General features: G+C 38.3%; 1 protein-coding gene across 1 annotated transcript in view; it reads right to left on the minus strand.

The window, feature by feature from the left end:
• Positions 1 to 16,826, minus strand: part of ptprm (protein tyrosine phosphatase, receptor type M) — a 431,502-nt gene that overhangs the window by 38,918 nt on the left and 375,758 nt on the right. The window contains exon 22 of the mRNA XM_031903767.1: positions 9,318 to 9,354. Within this exon, the coding sequence (XP_031759627.1) occupies positions 9,318 to 9,354 (37 nt within the window). The remainder of the gene's footprint in view (positions 1 to 9,317; positions 9,355 to 16,826) is intronic.

Consider the following 16,826-nt stretch of genomic DNA (forward strand, 5'->3'; position numbering starts at 1 on the left):
CATCCTCTCACATCATTCAGCTACTGACTCATCACTGTTATCTATCAACTCTGACCCACCCGTTCCCTTGGTGGAGGTGGAGCAGGTTCCCCCAGCACTAAAAACAATCCCAAGCAGTTTACAGCTATTAATTTAATACAGCAGTACAATTCAGAGATGGGAATGGAGGAAATACTTTTATTTTTTTTTAATGTTTTTACACAATGAAAAATAATGGTCTGCAGATAGAACTAGAGCTGTTTGGTCATGACCTTTAGAGTGCCCAGCATCTTTCCTGAATATATGTCTTTTTAACTACCAGATATCTTTTAGCAACACTTTCTCTTAGTAGACTCTAATCCACATCTATCCATAGCCACAAAATGACTGCTGTGCTCTTTGGCAGTGTATGCTTTATGGAAGTGCTATCATTTTCTTTCATCTGTATATCTAACTACCCAGTCCTCATACTATTTCCCCGTAACAATGATCCTTTATCCCTCAGTATTTAATAGCTATTATTAACACTGTTCATCCTCAGAATCCCTCCAACAATGTCATTTAACAATGAACATACTGCAGAGACTAAGCAGCTGACTGAACTGATCTGACCGCATAAAGACATTTTCCTATAGAAAACTGGACATTATTAGAAGTCCATAGTTGAATGCACCAGCTGACCCCTGTGCCAGAATTTAAACAATTGATCCCAGTACACAAAAGAGCCCTCCAGTAATCATCCCCAAGCTACTGGCTACCATAAGCAATAGCTAGTGATAAAATTCGTGAAACGGCAAGAAAATTCTCAAAATGGTGAAAAATTCACGAAACACATTTGTTGCACAATTTTTTTGTCGCCCGCGTTTATTTTTTTGTCGCCCACGATTTTTTATGTGACCGCGTCCTTTTTTTGATGCGACAGTGCCCTTTTTTACGCGACCGCGTCCGATTTGACGTGCAACAAAAACATTTCTGTGCGCCGAATTTTCCCGCGACACATTTTCACAGAAGTTTCGCAAAACAATTCGCCAATGGCGAAATGCAGAAATTTGCTTCAAATCCTTGCCTGCCGAAAAAATTCGCTCATCTCTAGCAATAGCTATATTCCTACTAAGTGAAATCTATTGCCCATTATTAAGTAGCCTTATGTTACTATACTTTTCCCTTACATGGACAATAATAGCATTGCTTATTGTATGCAAAAGTTGCTTTTGGAGATTTTTTTCTTTATACACATGAGTGGGGACTGACATTTTTGTACATCATCATCATTTATATAGCACCAGCAAATGACATATCGCTTTACATTCATTTATAACAAACATGGATCTTACAATAATTTAACAAACAAAGGTTTACAGAGTAGAGGGCCCTACTCGTAAGAGCTTGCAATTTAAATGTTAAGGTTGCAAGCTCTTACAAGAACACACAGCAACATTATTATTGGTAATTAACTTAAAGAAGAAGGAAAGGCTGCCCCAAGTGACTTAGATCGCTCACCTCATACCCCGGGCTGGTGCCCCTGTACGGAGAGAACAGAACCAGCCCGGGGTAGCTGAAGCGCTTTCACCTTCCTGTAGCGCCGCGCGCGCATGCGCAGTAGAGTGAAAAGCCGAACTTAAAAAACAAAATCGGCTTTTTACTCTACTGCGCATGTGCCGGCCGACGGATTTCGGAAGGAGGAAGCGCTTCCTACAGGTACCCTGGGCTGGTGCTTTTTTCTCCTAACAGGGGCACCAGCCCAGGGTACAAGGTAAGCGATCTAAGTCACTTGGGGGATGCTTAACATTTTGGCACCCCCAAGTGGCTTAGCCTTTCCTTCTCCTTTAATATGTCAAATGATATGTAATTTACATTTACTGTATAGTAATGACTTGTTGTTAATTCTGGAACACGAATATTTTGCAAGATCTGCTTTACCCTCCCATTCTTCTCTGTAGCCCCCCCCCCCCATAATAAAATTAAATACAGAAAGTTTTGGAAAAAAAGTACAGCACTTGAATACAGAATAAAATTATATATTCTACTATACAAACGCCACATTCTACACTTCTTACTGGCGTTCAGTTGCCGAGCATTCCCATGGCTTTCTAGAAAGGATAGTTTTGATGGCTTGCCTTATCCACATATAAATTGTATATTTACTAACTGTTTTGCTTTAGCACATGTTGCGCCCACACAGGGCTGATTCTGGTCCTGCATTTATCCACAGGCCAAGAATCAGCCCCTATGATGGCATCAGCCTCTTCCTGTGTCTGCACCCATAGCCATTGTGTATCTGCCAGGGTGCAAGCACATGGAGCAGATTTTAGTCCTGAAACACACATGTATGCATGTTGAAGTTGAAATCCGCTCCATGCGACTGCACTCAGGCCAAAGCAATAGCTCCAGGTGCAGGCACAGGGAAAGGCTGATGCCAGCATAGAGGCGGCTTTTTAGCACACAGGTAAAGCCCAATGTGACATTAGTCTTATGTATACTGAGTTGGTAGTATTACAACAAGTGATGAGATAAAACCACAACAAATTGTTTATGTTTACTTATGAGCACAGTTAAAATCTCAACTCGTCCTGGTGGTAATTAATCATCAGCATATTGTAAAATGAAAATAGGATCAGTCCCCCTGAAACGGTGGCTGATGGTAACCGTACCTTGCGCCTCACATGTTCTGTATGTATCATTTTCTACTTTTTCCTAAAGGATTTGTTTGGCATGTGTTCATTATAATATAAACTTTATTCTGCATGTGTGCTTTTTCAATCTAACTAAAAAGATAAGGTGCAATAATTGGCTCCATGTTAAAATGGGGGCAGATTCTATAGACAGATCTATATCAAGCTTTTATTTTAATGAATTAGTATGTGCCTACTATGCTATTTAAAGCAACCACTTTTAATGCTGATGTCCTCTGGGACTGCCACTTAACTTCTGAGTGTGACCTATTGGTCTGCCTTACCATTGTAATATTGCTTACCATATTCATTTGTTTAATGCCTTTGTGAAACCATAAATATATGACGCAGTCATACAGTACATAAAGTAACATTTGCTAATATCACACATTTTGACATTCTGACATTTTGGTTTACATATTATCTACAACCTTCACAGGGTATATAGGTTACATGCTGTGTGGTATATGCTTAATTGCCTTTATTCCAACTCAAAGAAATTGGTGGCCATTTTTTTTTATAAAAAAAAATATTTTATATAGTATTGGATAGTGTTGGGTGTTTATGGTTTCTAAAGCACAAAGTTTCAAATGCAATATTATTACTGCAAGACTGACCAGAAGGTCATGCATGGAAGGTGAGGGCCAATCATTAGGAATGGAGGGAATCACTAGAGACTGGTATATTTTTTCATTTTGTTGTATTGAAATTTTTACTGCCATTGAAGCAATACCATTTTTGCTTCATGCCCACGATAGTCTTTATAAACAAGCAAGCAAGCAGGCTGTCCCTACTGAAATAAATAATACATATTGTACTTTCACATCAAAAGTGCCCATATAAATGTTTTAAACTTTAAATAGGTGGTTACTGTCGAAAAAGAAAGTATATCAATATAAATGCATCCCTATTTATGATAGTTTAAGAATCATATTAGGTATAGATAATGAAAAATAAGTATTTGTAAAAAAAAAATGATATATACGTTTATTAGTAATCTATTATTTTGGTATGTTATTAGTAACCAAGTATTTTGTTTTATACAGTCTGTTTTTATATGATTTCTTTAAAAAATGGATTGAGTTGTGCCTTTGTTGTGCCCTCTATGGTTGGAGCTGAATGATTCTTTTGAAAACGTCTTTAACAGTATTTTCATGTCTTTCATGTCCTCATATACATTACCCTGCCTTGTTAGCTTCTCTAAAAATGTGAGGCAATGTTAATGCTATTGCAGACCTGAAGACACCTTACCTACAATGTAACTTTGCCATCTCATTGACTCCAATGCATTTGGCAACATTTTGGTGATACTTTACAGTTTTGCAAGTTGTTCTCCAGTTTCACAAAAACCTTTGGCAAAGCCAAATGGGCCAGTTTTGCTCAGCACTACTGATAATCTGTAAAAAGTGCTGTGTAACATGCAGGTGTTAATTAAAATAAAAAAATAATTTGATTAAATCTGAACAGAGATGTTGTAGACTTATTACATCTTTGACCCCCTGCCTAAAAAGGATTAATAATAAGGCAATGGAAAGCATGTTGAGTCACATACTTAACATTGGAAGGAGGAAATTGCACTTTCATTTTTAACTGATACATAAATTTAAATCACATAGAAGTTGCCTTTTTAGTCTGATTCAAAACACAAGATAATATAATTGGTCCCAAGTTAAGTTCAATATAGATATCAATAAGTAGCCCTATATTGAGCTTTTATTTCAATGAATTTGGATTATTTAGAGAAGTGACCACTCTTCACTTGTCCCTAGAGACTGCAACTTAACCCTAAAGCTTGACCTATTGGTTTGGCTCTGAATCATACTTTAGTTACTATATAACATCATTGAATATGTGTGTGGAAATTAAAAATAGAACTCTGGCTGTTTTCTGTCATTTGCACAGTACAAATTATTGTAAGTTTAATGTGTATTTGTAAAATGTGAATATATCTGAAATTTAAATGTAGAGTTTGTACATCTACTTTCTACTTTACCTCTCTAAAAATCTCATAGGAATGAATAGAAAGTGGGTGAATTTTTCTGTGGCTAGCTCTTATCTTATATTTTGATAAATCTGCCCCTTAGAGTATAGTAACCCCACAATTACCACCTGCTATGGTTAGTATGCCATTTAATTAACTTACATCCAGCAGGGCAAAGGTTTACTAATGCAGGCTTACTTCCTGTAGCTAGTGCACTAACCTGAGTAGAGGTTGGATTATTGGTGTAGTGACTTTTGTGCATGGGGCACAGTGGCATGGCAGCTTATTTAGCTGCTTCACCTTAACCTGTGCCCCCTAATAGAGTACAAGGGCTATTTATAGGCAAACAGAGTACAAAAACTTTTTAAGGCTGCTTTAAAACTTTGGAAATATTATTCTTACACCCATGGTAGAGTGCCGTATTTTTGCCTGCAAATACTAACAGACTGTGCTTACATATAACATATAAGTAATGGAGTTTAGAACATTCCATATCTCTATACGTTTTACAAACAGGGAAACAATTTCTAAATATTTTTATTAAAAAAGAATGACTTAAAAACGCACTTAGTTGGGGTTGCAAAGATTTTAGTACACCATGCACAGCTGCTATTTAAAATATGAATATACAGTCTTAAAAATATACTCGGGGCTCTTACATATGGAGGTGGACTTCTGTTGCATTCCAGCGCAGGGGAGTGCAGGATGAAACGCAATTCATTCTTACAAAGGTATTGTATACATGGGCATTGAGAGAAAGCCACCCCAGGGGAATGCAGGGCAAAACGCCCATGTGTACGAGCTCTTATAGTGCTGTTGAGTATTTGCCAAGTAAATAGCTCTGCAGGGATAGACCATACAGCAATTTTCTGAAAATCAAGCAAATGTGCTCAAACCATATTTGTTGTCTATTACAAAATCATTACACTTGCCGCTTCTTGGCTGCCTTAAATTACATTTGCTAATTAACACTTGATAGCTCGCATACAGCTGAAGAAGACTATATGAACAATTAAATCTCAATCATTTTAATTCTGCAGAGCTTAAAATCTGACTGCTCAAATGTGATTTTCATGTGAAGAATAATTATCTTTTTTGGCTCATCCAGATTGCTTTAAGATGGATGTGTGGCATTTCCAAACTAGTAACATCAAGTTAAACAAAGATCTATCATTATGAAATGTTTTCTTTTTTTTCTAGATGGAAATTAAGCTTTGCTGGAGACACAAAAAGCCATCAGAACACTACATTTTGTTGCCACCTGAACACAGAACTGGGAACAGAATCCTAAGGTGCCAATTACTCTGCATGCAAAGTGTAACATTCCACTCCAATCCATTCATGAAAAGGGTACTAGATATGATGCCAAATTAAATGCTCCTGCTTATTTCAAGCACTTAAAAAAAAAAAAAAAATCAATTTGTTCTGGATATGTACATATAAGAAACTCTCATCAATATTAACATACATTTGAGTTATACACTAGATCAGTGATCCCCAACCAGTGGTTCGTGAGCAACATGTTGCTCCCCAACCCCTTGGATGTTGCTCCCAGGGGCCTCAAAGTAGCTGCTTATTTTTTAATTTCTGGCTTGGGGACAAGTTTTGGTTGCATAAAACCCAGTGTAAAGCCAAACAGAGCTTTCTGTAGGCTACCAGTCCACATAGGGGCTACCAAATAGCCAATTATAGCTCTTATTTGCACCCCCAGGAACTTTTTCCATGCTTGTGTTGCTCCCCAACACTTTTTCCATTTGAATGTGGCTCACGGGTATAAAAGGTTGGGGATCTCTGCACTAGATAGTGTAGAAGTGTGTTGGGGGTATCCTTGATTATAAAGCATCTGGGGATTTTTGTGGATAACAAGCTGTGTAACTCTAGTTAGTGTAATTCAGTGGCAAATAAATTACTGTCTTGCATAAAAAAAGGGCATTGACTTAAGGGATGAAAACATAATTTTGCCTCTTCATAAGTCTCTGGTAAGGCCTCCCCCTGAGTACGCAGTGCAGTTTTCAAAGTTGGGGTTGTTTTCTCTGGAGAAAAGGTATTTGTGAGGCAACATGATTACTCTTTACAAGTACATTAGAGGGGATTATAGGCAGATAGCAGGGGATCTTTTTCCCATACGAAGATCAGCGCACCAGAGGCCATCACTTCAGACTAGAGGAACAGAACTTTTATAAGAAGCAGCGCAGGAGGTGAGGCAGTGAGGTTGGGGAATGCCCTGCTAAGTGATGGTGTGATGGCAGATTCTGTTTGAATTCTTTAACATGCATAATATACAAGGCTATTGTGAAACTAAATATACAAATAGTATAGCTATTGGTATATGTACACTCACATATATAAACATACAGTATATGTGAGTGTATAGATAGGTTGGTAAGAGTGTGTGTATATGTGTGTACTGGAGTTCATTTTCAGGGAAACCGCAGGTCCCGAGCATTCCAGATAATATATCCTATACCTGTACTTAGTTTCAAATTAAATGCATCAGATTTGCAGTGATCTATTAAAAAATATTACATTTTTTTGCTTCTAAGTGAAAAGTATATGGTCCAGTGGCAGGAGGCAACAGTCATACTTAGGGTGGTCTAGGTTCTCCATGAACATTTGCCCTGGAAAACTGATTGACTGACTTTATTCTGACTGGCATGGTTGGTAGCCAATAATGACAGCAAGTGTGGTTATTTGGCAAGCATTTCTATTTTCACAGAAGTCAGAAGGCCACATCATGTTTTCATGATTTTCCTCTCCTGCAGGCATACTGATGCTTTCATATTATGGAGCAATCTACAAATAATCCTCTCCTGCAGTGATAGGATAATCACATTTTATACATTTTCAATCTTGCTGCCTCTTCTTAGCAAAGACTGCGTTCTGTCAACATCACTGCATACAGTAAATAATCCTCTTGCACTCTGGGTATCACTTTCTGCCAAAATGAAATTATAAACATGCCAGCAGAGACATCACTTTGAAATATACTTTACTTAATAAAGTGTGCTTTTTAAATTCAAAAGTGCAAGTATATAAAATCTGCGCTAATGTGCTGTGGAACATGAATGTTTAACTTGTGACCTTCGAGGAGTTGTTGAACAGCAACTCTCATTATCCAGTGGCTACAGTAAGCAACGAAAGGCTTACAGGTCTCTCACAGTATCTCCATTACTGCCAATGGTTGCTCACTTCCAGCTACAATGCAAAATTAATTTACAATGCATTTGAAAAGCAATTAAATTGATTTGACATATCTAGGCTATCTAATACATTATGGTGTGGTACTAATGACCTGTTGCTACAGGGGACCTGAGACCTACTGTAATTCCAGGCCATGACTAAGGCAGGGACACAGAGAAACAACTTGGAAAGTAACTCTCAAAATAACTATTTGAAATGTTAATGCCTTTGTTTTCTTTGAACTTTAGTTGTCTTTTATGTACAGTATAACTACTAAGTAAACCATTATAATATAAAAGGTAATATATACATGTTGTACAGTAATTAATAACAGCAGGAAAATAAGCAAATCCATAGGTTAAAGTGTTGCTAAGGGCACCATCACTTACAATTAACAAGCTTATGATTAATGTGCACATAGAAAGCAAATTTGGAATCAACCAGTCCTCTTATACAGGTATGGAACCTGTTATCCAAGATGCTTGGGGGGATCTTTCCATAATTTGGATCACCATACTTACTGTCTGCTAAAAATTAATTTGAACATTACATAAACCCAATAGGATTGTTTTGCCACTAATAAGTATTAATTATATCTTTGTCAAGTACAAGGTACTGTTTTATTATTAAAGAAATCAATGTTAAAAATGTGAATTATCTGATTAAAATTAAGTCTATGGGAGATGATATTACCTTAATTCAAAGCTTTCTGGATAACAGGTTTACAGATCCCATACCTGTATAGGTTGTACTGTACTAGTGTACTAGCATACTGTACATCCGAATATAGGTGGGGAGGATTGAGTGCAAATTAAAAAGAGCTCATAATGTACTGAAACTAATATGAACGATGAATCATTATAATGCTAAAGATTTAGATTCTCAAAAAGCAGAATTCATAAATGACAGGGCATGCTTTAGATTTAATAAATATATAACTGATCACTGATATCCTATATCAGTCTGCGGATCAAGGGTGTATAAATAAAACTTTATGAAACACTGTTAATCACTGAACATTGGGAGACCTCAAATTTATGTATTTACGCACCTCAAAATTGGCAGATTTTCACAGATATATAGCAGGCTGTTATGCACAGTTGGGTAACTGAAGAAGAGATCAGATCTGCTGCAGAGTGCAGACAGGGTAATATTCCAGCTATATGAATCATTAACACTTTCAGTGTTGGGGTTTCACTGATCTGCCACACCATGTAGCGCAGAACAGATCAGAGAGGACTGGGAATATAAAATATAAGGCACATCTACATGCTGCGATCCTATGATAATTAAAAAAGGTAAAACTGCCCTGGGTACAAAACATCAGAACATTATGCCACATGAGTAATGAAGGCAAAGCATTCTACAACATTCAACTGCAAACTCAAGTTAACTAAAAAAAAAAAGAGTGTCTTCTGCAAATTCTATATATTCTAATATATTTTGCAGTCATTTGCAGTAGGCATGAACTATTATAAATCACAATAGAATAGAATGTGCCTTACCTTGTGTGGCAATATAGTGGTTAGGCCTGTGATAACCCTAAAACAAGAAAAAAAGTAAAAGAGAATCAGCAAGATATATTCTGTACATCTTATTGTATCCCTGACAATTATTTGTATCACATTCAAGTCATTCCGGTGGCACACGTTGTTATCTGACATCATGAGACAATCTAAAGTGGAATTACAGAGCTGCAGGCGAATGGATTTCTCATCTTTAGAGGCTTAGGGAGGCTTAGGAAGTGAGAAAATTGGGGAAAAAGTATCAGCTAGAAAAAGACACTGGTACAAAACACAATTTAACCCAATTTTTTAAACTAGTCACAACAGCAGTGAAAGCTTTAAGGAATCAGAGCATTAGATAGTATAGCTAATAAGCAAGGATTATTGGACTGCATCTAATGCTTACATGCATCCCTCGCCATCTACCAACGGCTGTCATTGGTTCTTGCAGTGCAGTTGAACAAAAGTTATATGAAATTAACTATGAAACAGCAATCTCTAAGCAGATATTCGCCTCACCGTAGGGCTCATTTACCTTCCCAATCACAGAGTGCAAAGTCCAATTTAAAGCACAGTCGCCATGTTTTTTTCCCCCACAATGCAGCAACATTGCGGCGACATTGGACATTGGACATAAATGAGCCCTCATATCTCACCATGGCACTTTATTCCAGTAGGTGATAACCACCCTTTTTTTACTGAAGCAAATGCTGTGCCATGATGTGCTGTGGGCTGTGTGATGTAAAAATAAAGTTCTCTATCTGTAGTTGAAGATCCCTGGCCTAAAGCCCAGGTTCTTAAGGCATCATTAAAAAAGGACTGAAGACAATAATAGGAATATAATGTAAAAGTCAGCTCTTTGCAGGGAGATTGATGAGGCTAAATCTGTGTGTGACTCATGGAAGAGATCAGGAAGAGCTGACAAGTGCGCAGCCACATTAGAACTTGTTGTAGCAGGAGACAGCGCACACTGGAGGGAGAGAGACTGTGCATTCACGGCCTAGTTCCATGCTTCCATCTCGCTCTGTGAGATCTCAACCACGCAATGGGGACATGAGCTGAATGTTAAGCGCTCAGCATCCTTTGGAGACACAACACACTGCTAATTTCTGTATTCTTTAAAGCTATTCACCACCTGCTGTCCTAAAGATACCCGCTCATTTGTAGTACGAAGCTTCGGTGCTAATTAACCACATGCAGTATATCAATATGCAAACTAATGCACACAAATATTAATAACTCTGGAACAAATAAAGTAACTGGTCCCAGATGAACATAGAAAAAAAGACAACTGATTTAAAAGCCAAACACAATAGCTAAAAAAACTATAGTCAGTAAATGGCCAAATCTTCATTATGGCTCATTTGCAAAGTAAGTGCAGCGTGTAAGGTACAAAATTTGCCTCAGTGCACACAGTTCTAGTTCAATCTAGTCAGCTAGAAGTGGGTGCTTTGTTTGTGACCACATTTTGCTTTTGAAATATGGGGTGTGAATTGCATTATATTGCAGTAATGCACATGGTAGAAAACCGTGGTGTAACTACTGAGGAAGAAGACCCTGCATTGTGGGGGTCACGGGGGGGACGGGATACACAGATTGCAGGGTCTGAGTCTTCTGTAGTTTTTAGAAATTCCCTTCCTCAGCTGCTCTCCTATCTACTGGTGCTAGCAGCTGGGGAGTAACAAAGGCAAGTATGTGAATGGGTGGGTAGATGGGGGGGGGGCAGGCCCCCCACAGATTTTCATGCGGGGAGGGCCTGGCACATACTACTGGATGACATTTTGTGTTCATGCTTGTGATCCTAAATTAACCCTTTTGTCCTAAGGACATACTGGGCCAAATTAGATTTAATGACAAGAGAGTATAGCATGGTTTATCATGAAAACTAAGTGAGCTTTAAAACTAAAAAACTAAGTGAGCTTTGTCATAAAGGTTGATGTAAATACAGCCATAAGCACTCACAACATCAAAAGAAACACAGGATTTCTTGTCTCCTTTTTTGTAAACATGTTGTTTGGGAATCTGACTTCCTCTCTCAGAAAAATCCTTAATTCCCTGGGCCAGAGTCTGCTCAGCTCTCCTCTATCCTCTCTCCCCTCTCCTGCTCCCCTTCCCACAAGAATGCTAAGAACTCCCCCCCTCCCTTAGCAATGTGTGATCTGAGCTATGATGGCTAGCTGAAGCAGGAAGATAATTAAAATGGCAGCTGCTATATTAAGCAAACAGAGAAAGCTACTAGAGCTGTTTACTCAGATATGGTAATGGTTTCTGAAGAATAAATATATTGTTCTAAGTGGCACTAATGTGGTGAAGTAAAATGCCAAAATGACTTTCCTTCTCCTTTAAAGGAGAAGGAAAGGATAGATCACTGGGGGTGGCAAATGTTAGGCACCCCCCAGTGATTGAAATCACTCACCTGATACCCCTGGCCTGGAGTCCTGGGGCCAATGCATGCACAGTTGAGCAAAAAAGACGAAAGAAGGAAAAAAGATTGCTCGCCCGCATACACCACGGCCTCTGCAGTTTTCTCCTAACAGAACACCAGCCTGGGGTTTCAGGTAAGCAATTAAAGTCACTGGGGGGGGGGGCTAATATTTGGAAGACCCCCAGTAATTTGTCCTTTCCTTCTTCTATAAGGAGAAAGGGGTTTCTCCTAGAAATTAATCTTACTCATTACAAAGAGAAAATTATTAGGTTTGGCTCTTCAGGTTATAAGGTTTGTCTACCGGGCCCCTTAGGTGGGGTAAAATACTTCAAAATATATATTATATTGTATGACAATTATTAGATACTTAACAGCTGTAGGTGAAGGCCTCAGCATTCCTGGCTGCCAGGGCCCGTCTCATTATGCACATTCTGATCGATGTGCGGCTTCACCATAGTTGCATGCAGGCACTTAAACCATCATAAAGATGTTTACAGCAAAGAATTGCATTAATTACAGCTCTCCTTATCATGAGGCTTTCCAAAATTACTCTAAAAAAGTGTGAAAATGAAAAAACCTATCCAACAATTAAACATAATTGAAACAAGAACAAATTAGCTTAGGGGCTGTGTGCACAAGAGATGTGCCTGGAATACTTTGTGCGCACTCAATGACTGCACGTGCATTTTAACAAACTGCAATTAAGCTGCTGTTGTTTTTTAAAAAAGGATCCTTTTTGCTGAAAGGAAAGTCATGGGATTCAGCAGGCAAACAGCTCATATGCTATAAAATTGTGCATTATTTCCATCAAATATGAAATGTTTTATGGTTCTGTAAAGTTTGCTTCACAATTTAAATGTGCATCTGAAATACGATTACACACACATGATGATATACTTTTGGGTACAGAGCAGAATTTTTATTCCATTTATCTAACAAAAAAGAATGAAAGTCAAATCTGTATCCACAGATGATAATAATGCAATAACAGGTGCTCCAGCAAGAAGAATTTCATTATTTGCTGTTGGAAAGCAACTGATTGGTTGCTACGGGTTACTAGAGCAAATGAAAAGTTTCAGGACTATATACAGTAACAGATGATAATAATGCAAAAACAGGTGGGAAGTTTGCTCCAGCAGGAAGCATTTTCTCATTTGCTGTTAGAAAGCAAACAGTTGATTGGTTGCTATGGGATACTAGAACAAATGAAAAGTTTCCATCTTTTCAATTACCAGGGCCGGATTTGTTTTCTGGGCGCCCCTAGGCCACCCCCGTTGTTCGGCCCGGCCCCGCCCCCACGAGCGAACAAGCGCGCATGCACATACATTTAAAGCCCCATACGGAAAAAAACTTTAAAGCCCCATACGGAAAAAAACTTTAAAAATTCCGTTGCGGCGGGGCGGCATGCCGCCCCTACATTCCTGCTGCCCTAGGCCCGGGCCTTTGTGGCCTCTCCACAAATCCGGGCCTGTCAATTACCCACATCTCATTTATGACTACCAGTACCTTGAGCCAATGAGTATTGCTACTGACAAGGTAGATCTGGCCTGTCCATGTTTTTAATGGGTCGATCATTTGTCATACCAGAAGTTTGAGGGCCTGATAACATTAAAATGATGATGCCATATAAAGCGGTCTTTGAAGTTTTTAAACAAAATGTGGGCCTTAAAAGAACTGAAATGAGCAGATGTCTAACATAATGACCAGAACACTACTTCCTGCTTTCAGGTCTCTAACCTCTTACTTAGTCAGTGACTTTAGGGCGGGCCACATGGAACATAACTGTTCAGTTAGTTTGTGAACATGCAGGTCAGATTCAAATGCAAATTAACTGAACAGTTATGTCCCATATGGCCCCCCTACAAGTCACTGATTGGTTACTGACTGCTAACAGCTTAGAGAGCTGTAAAGCAGGAAGTAGATTTCTGGTCATTATGTTAGACATGTGCCCGCCCTTGGAGGCCAACATCCAGCCTGTGGACCTCCAGTTAGACAGTGCTGTGGTAGAGGATTATGGGAGCTGCAAATCAACAACAATCAAAAAGCCAAAATGCCCTGCTCTTTAGTTTTGTATTTGACATATAACCAGGAGTTTAATCCCAAATGTCAATAAAAATGCCATATCCTATGACTACTTTTGGCTGAGTAGCTGAAAGAAAGCTGCATACTGTATTTATATCTCTCTGTAGAGCATCTGAGCAGATTTTATTCAGAGAATATGCTGGATTTGTTGGTTATCCTATATCTGGCTTTTTCATTCATCCATGTCATGGTATATCTAGTATAAGTGAATCTAAAGCAACTGGACTTGCTTAGTAATCATTGAAGACGTTTCACTACTCATCCGAGCAGCTTCTTCAGTTCAACTGACTGGTATGGGAAGTCCTTGGCACATAAACTCTTTCACTAATCCAGTCACAATGGCACTTTGTAACTCTTCAGAGAGGTGACACCTGAAACTCACAGAGTTCCCATACCAGTCAGTTGAACTGAAGAAGCTGCTCGGATGAGTAGTGAAATGTCTTCAATGATTACTTAGCAAATCCAGTTGCTTTAGATTCACTTATACTAGACATATCAAGGAGAGTTTTCTGGCATTATGTCAGAGACCAATGAGGTGTGCAGCATGTCTTTCAACTGATTGCTGCTCAACCATGCAGCGCGGTTCTACAGGAGTCCAGTTAAAGGAATGACACATGCAGTGTTTTCTGTATTTTTGTTTTTATTGTGTGTGTGTGCCATAAGCAGAATAAGTCTGGAAACTATGTCTGATGATAATAATCAGTGTTTTCAACAGTTTATTCAAGAGGTTTCCAAGAAGTGCCAGTATATTGAAAGGAAGATATGTTGTACAGTGGACCAGTAATCAGTTCAGTTTACATTTAATATGTAAAATAATTAATGGCTAATCAGCCCAGGAATATATATACTGTATATATTAAAAGTGCCCAGTATAAAAATGTTAAGTTGGCCTTACCTCCAAGTTAAAAATGAATGGTTGTTCAGTCTGATTTTCACTGTCCAGAGGCCCCAAAGGAGTGAGATGGGGGAAAGCCACTGGATTGAAAAGGGTCATGACTAGGGGATAAGAAGGGAAGTGTTGTTTGTAAACAAGCACAGAGGTAGGGTGTAGGACCCAATAAAAGGGAGGGTGTTAATGAGACTCTTACAGGAAGTGCCTGGGAATAAACAGCCTCCTGCCTGTGTTTTGGTAAGTAAATGAGGTTAAGGAGTAGTTAAAGTTCAATTGCAAAAGTTGCTGGGGCTTCCCTGGGTGGTAGCTGAAAGAGGGGATATCAATGTTTATTGGTACGTGAAGTGTGTGAGGAGTAGGCCTTCAATAAAAACTAATTACATCTTGGTTGGGATCAAGTACAAGATACTATTTAAAATGGAGTCTATTGGAGATGGCCTTCCCATAATCTGGGGCATTCGGGTTTCCAGATAACGGATCCTATACCTGCACAGGACACAGAAGCTAGCAAGCCCTTTAATGAACACCTGCTTTGTGTGAGGAGTTACTTCCATTGTTCTCTTAGGTTGTAGGAAAACAGAATGTTGGCTTTGCTTCACTCTACCTTTGTTTTGTAGGCAGCTGCAAAGAAGTGGATCCACTCCTATAGGCTCCTGTGTATAGTTGCACTGACAGGCATGGCTTCAGCCTGAGTTTAGCTACATGGAGTGGTGATTGGCCAGAAAAATGCGACAGCGTGCATTTTTGGGCAAATAACCGTTCTCTGAAGCTGCAACGCAGGTGGAGAGAAGAGTAGCCAATGCTCTGTGTTGCTCTCACACAACTGCTGATTCACAAGTACTGAACTGTATGGTAATAATGTTGTCTACTGGTATGCAGGTAGCAACACCATTCACATATTTACTAAGAAAAACTGGGTAAGATTTACCAATGAAGTTGCCCTTTGCACCTGCAACTTTACATCTCTTGCAAGTTGCAGCACTATTACACTGAAATAGCGGGGGGAAAATGTTCCATTGTGGGTGAAATATTGTGATTTGCATGAATTTTTGTTCACATTGCATTTTCATTCATACAAGAATTCTTGTAATTCTTTTTCTTCAACTTTGTATGCCTTATATAGGGAAAAAACGCACATCACAACTGTACAGAAAAGTTTCCACAAAACTTCTTTTACATTTCTTTCTTTAAAAGCAATAGCACTGCTGTGGGCCAATTCTTACTTGCACATACTGTGCAAAAATTACTTTGAATATATCATTTTAATGGTGCATAGTTTGAAAGCATCCTTTAAATACCACACAGCATTAAAAAATGTAGAAGCAACATAACAATAGTATGGTAATTATATAATGATTCTGTGGGGACTACATTTTCTTTTCAATATTTGATTTGCCAAGTACATATTATCGCAAGCTCCTGCAGGATTATAATGTACCCAAACAACAACTAAGCCATCATTGCTACAGTTTTTTATTCCAGTATAATAGTCAGAGAAATCAATGCCTGCTTTTAAATTGAGAAAACATAAAACTGCCCTGAAATAACAGCTTAATCATATACTTATAAAAGTATTTACAAAAATAGATAGAATATAGAACATGCATTCTAATAATCCACTCAGCTGTATGTCTAATAGTAGGTAGATAGATCTTTATGAAAAATATTTTAGAAATATTGAAGGACCATGACTTATTTTTGAGTATGAGATCTGTTATCCAGAAACCCATTATCCAGAAAGCTCCGAAATACATTTCCCAAAGACTCCATTTCAAAAAATAATTCACATTTTTAAAACTGATTTTCTTTTTCTCTGTAATAATAAAACAGTACCTTGTACTTGATCCCAACTAAGATATAATGAATCCTTATTGGGAATAAAACAATCCTATATTGTTTATTTAATGTTTTAATGATTTTTAGTAGGCTTAATTATGGAGATCCAAATTATGAAAAGACCCATTTATCCTGAAAACCCCAGGGCCTGAGCATTCTGAATAACAGCTCTCATACCTGTATACATTTAAATAACAATTTGGACTGTGTGAATTTTGGCACTAAAAATGTGGTTATTGAGCAAAGAGTTGTTGTTTAGTCAATGGACCCATAG

The sequence above is a fragment of the Xenopus tropicalis genome, chromosome 6 (genome assembly GCF_000004195.4).
Source record: "Xenopus tropicalis strain Nigerian chromosome 6, UCB_Xtro_10.0, whole genome shotgun sequence".
Lineage (NCBI taxonomy): Eukaryota > Metazoa > Chordata > Amphibia > Anura > Pipidae > Xenopus > Xenopus tropicalis.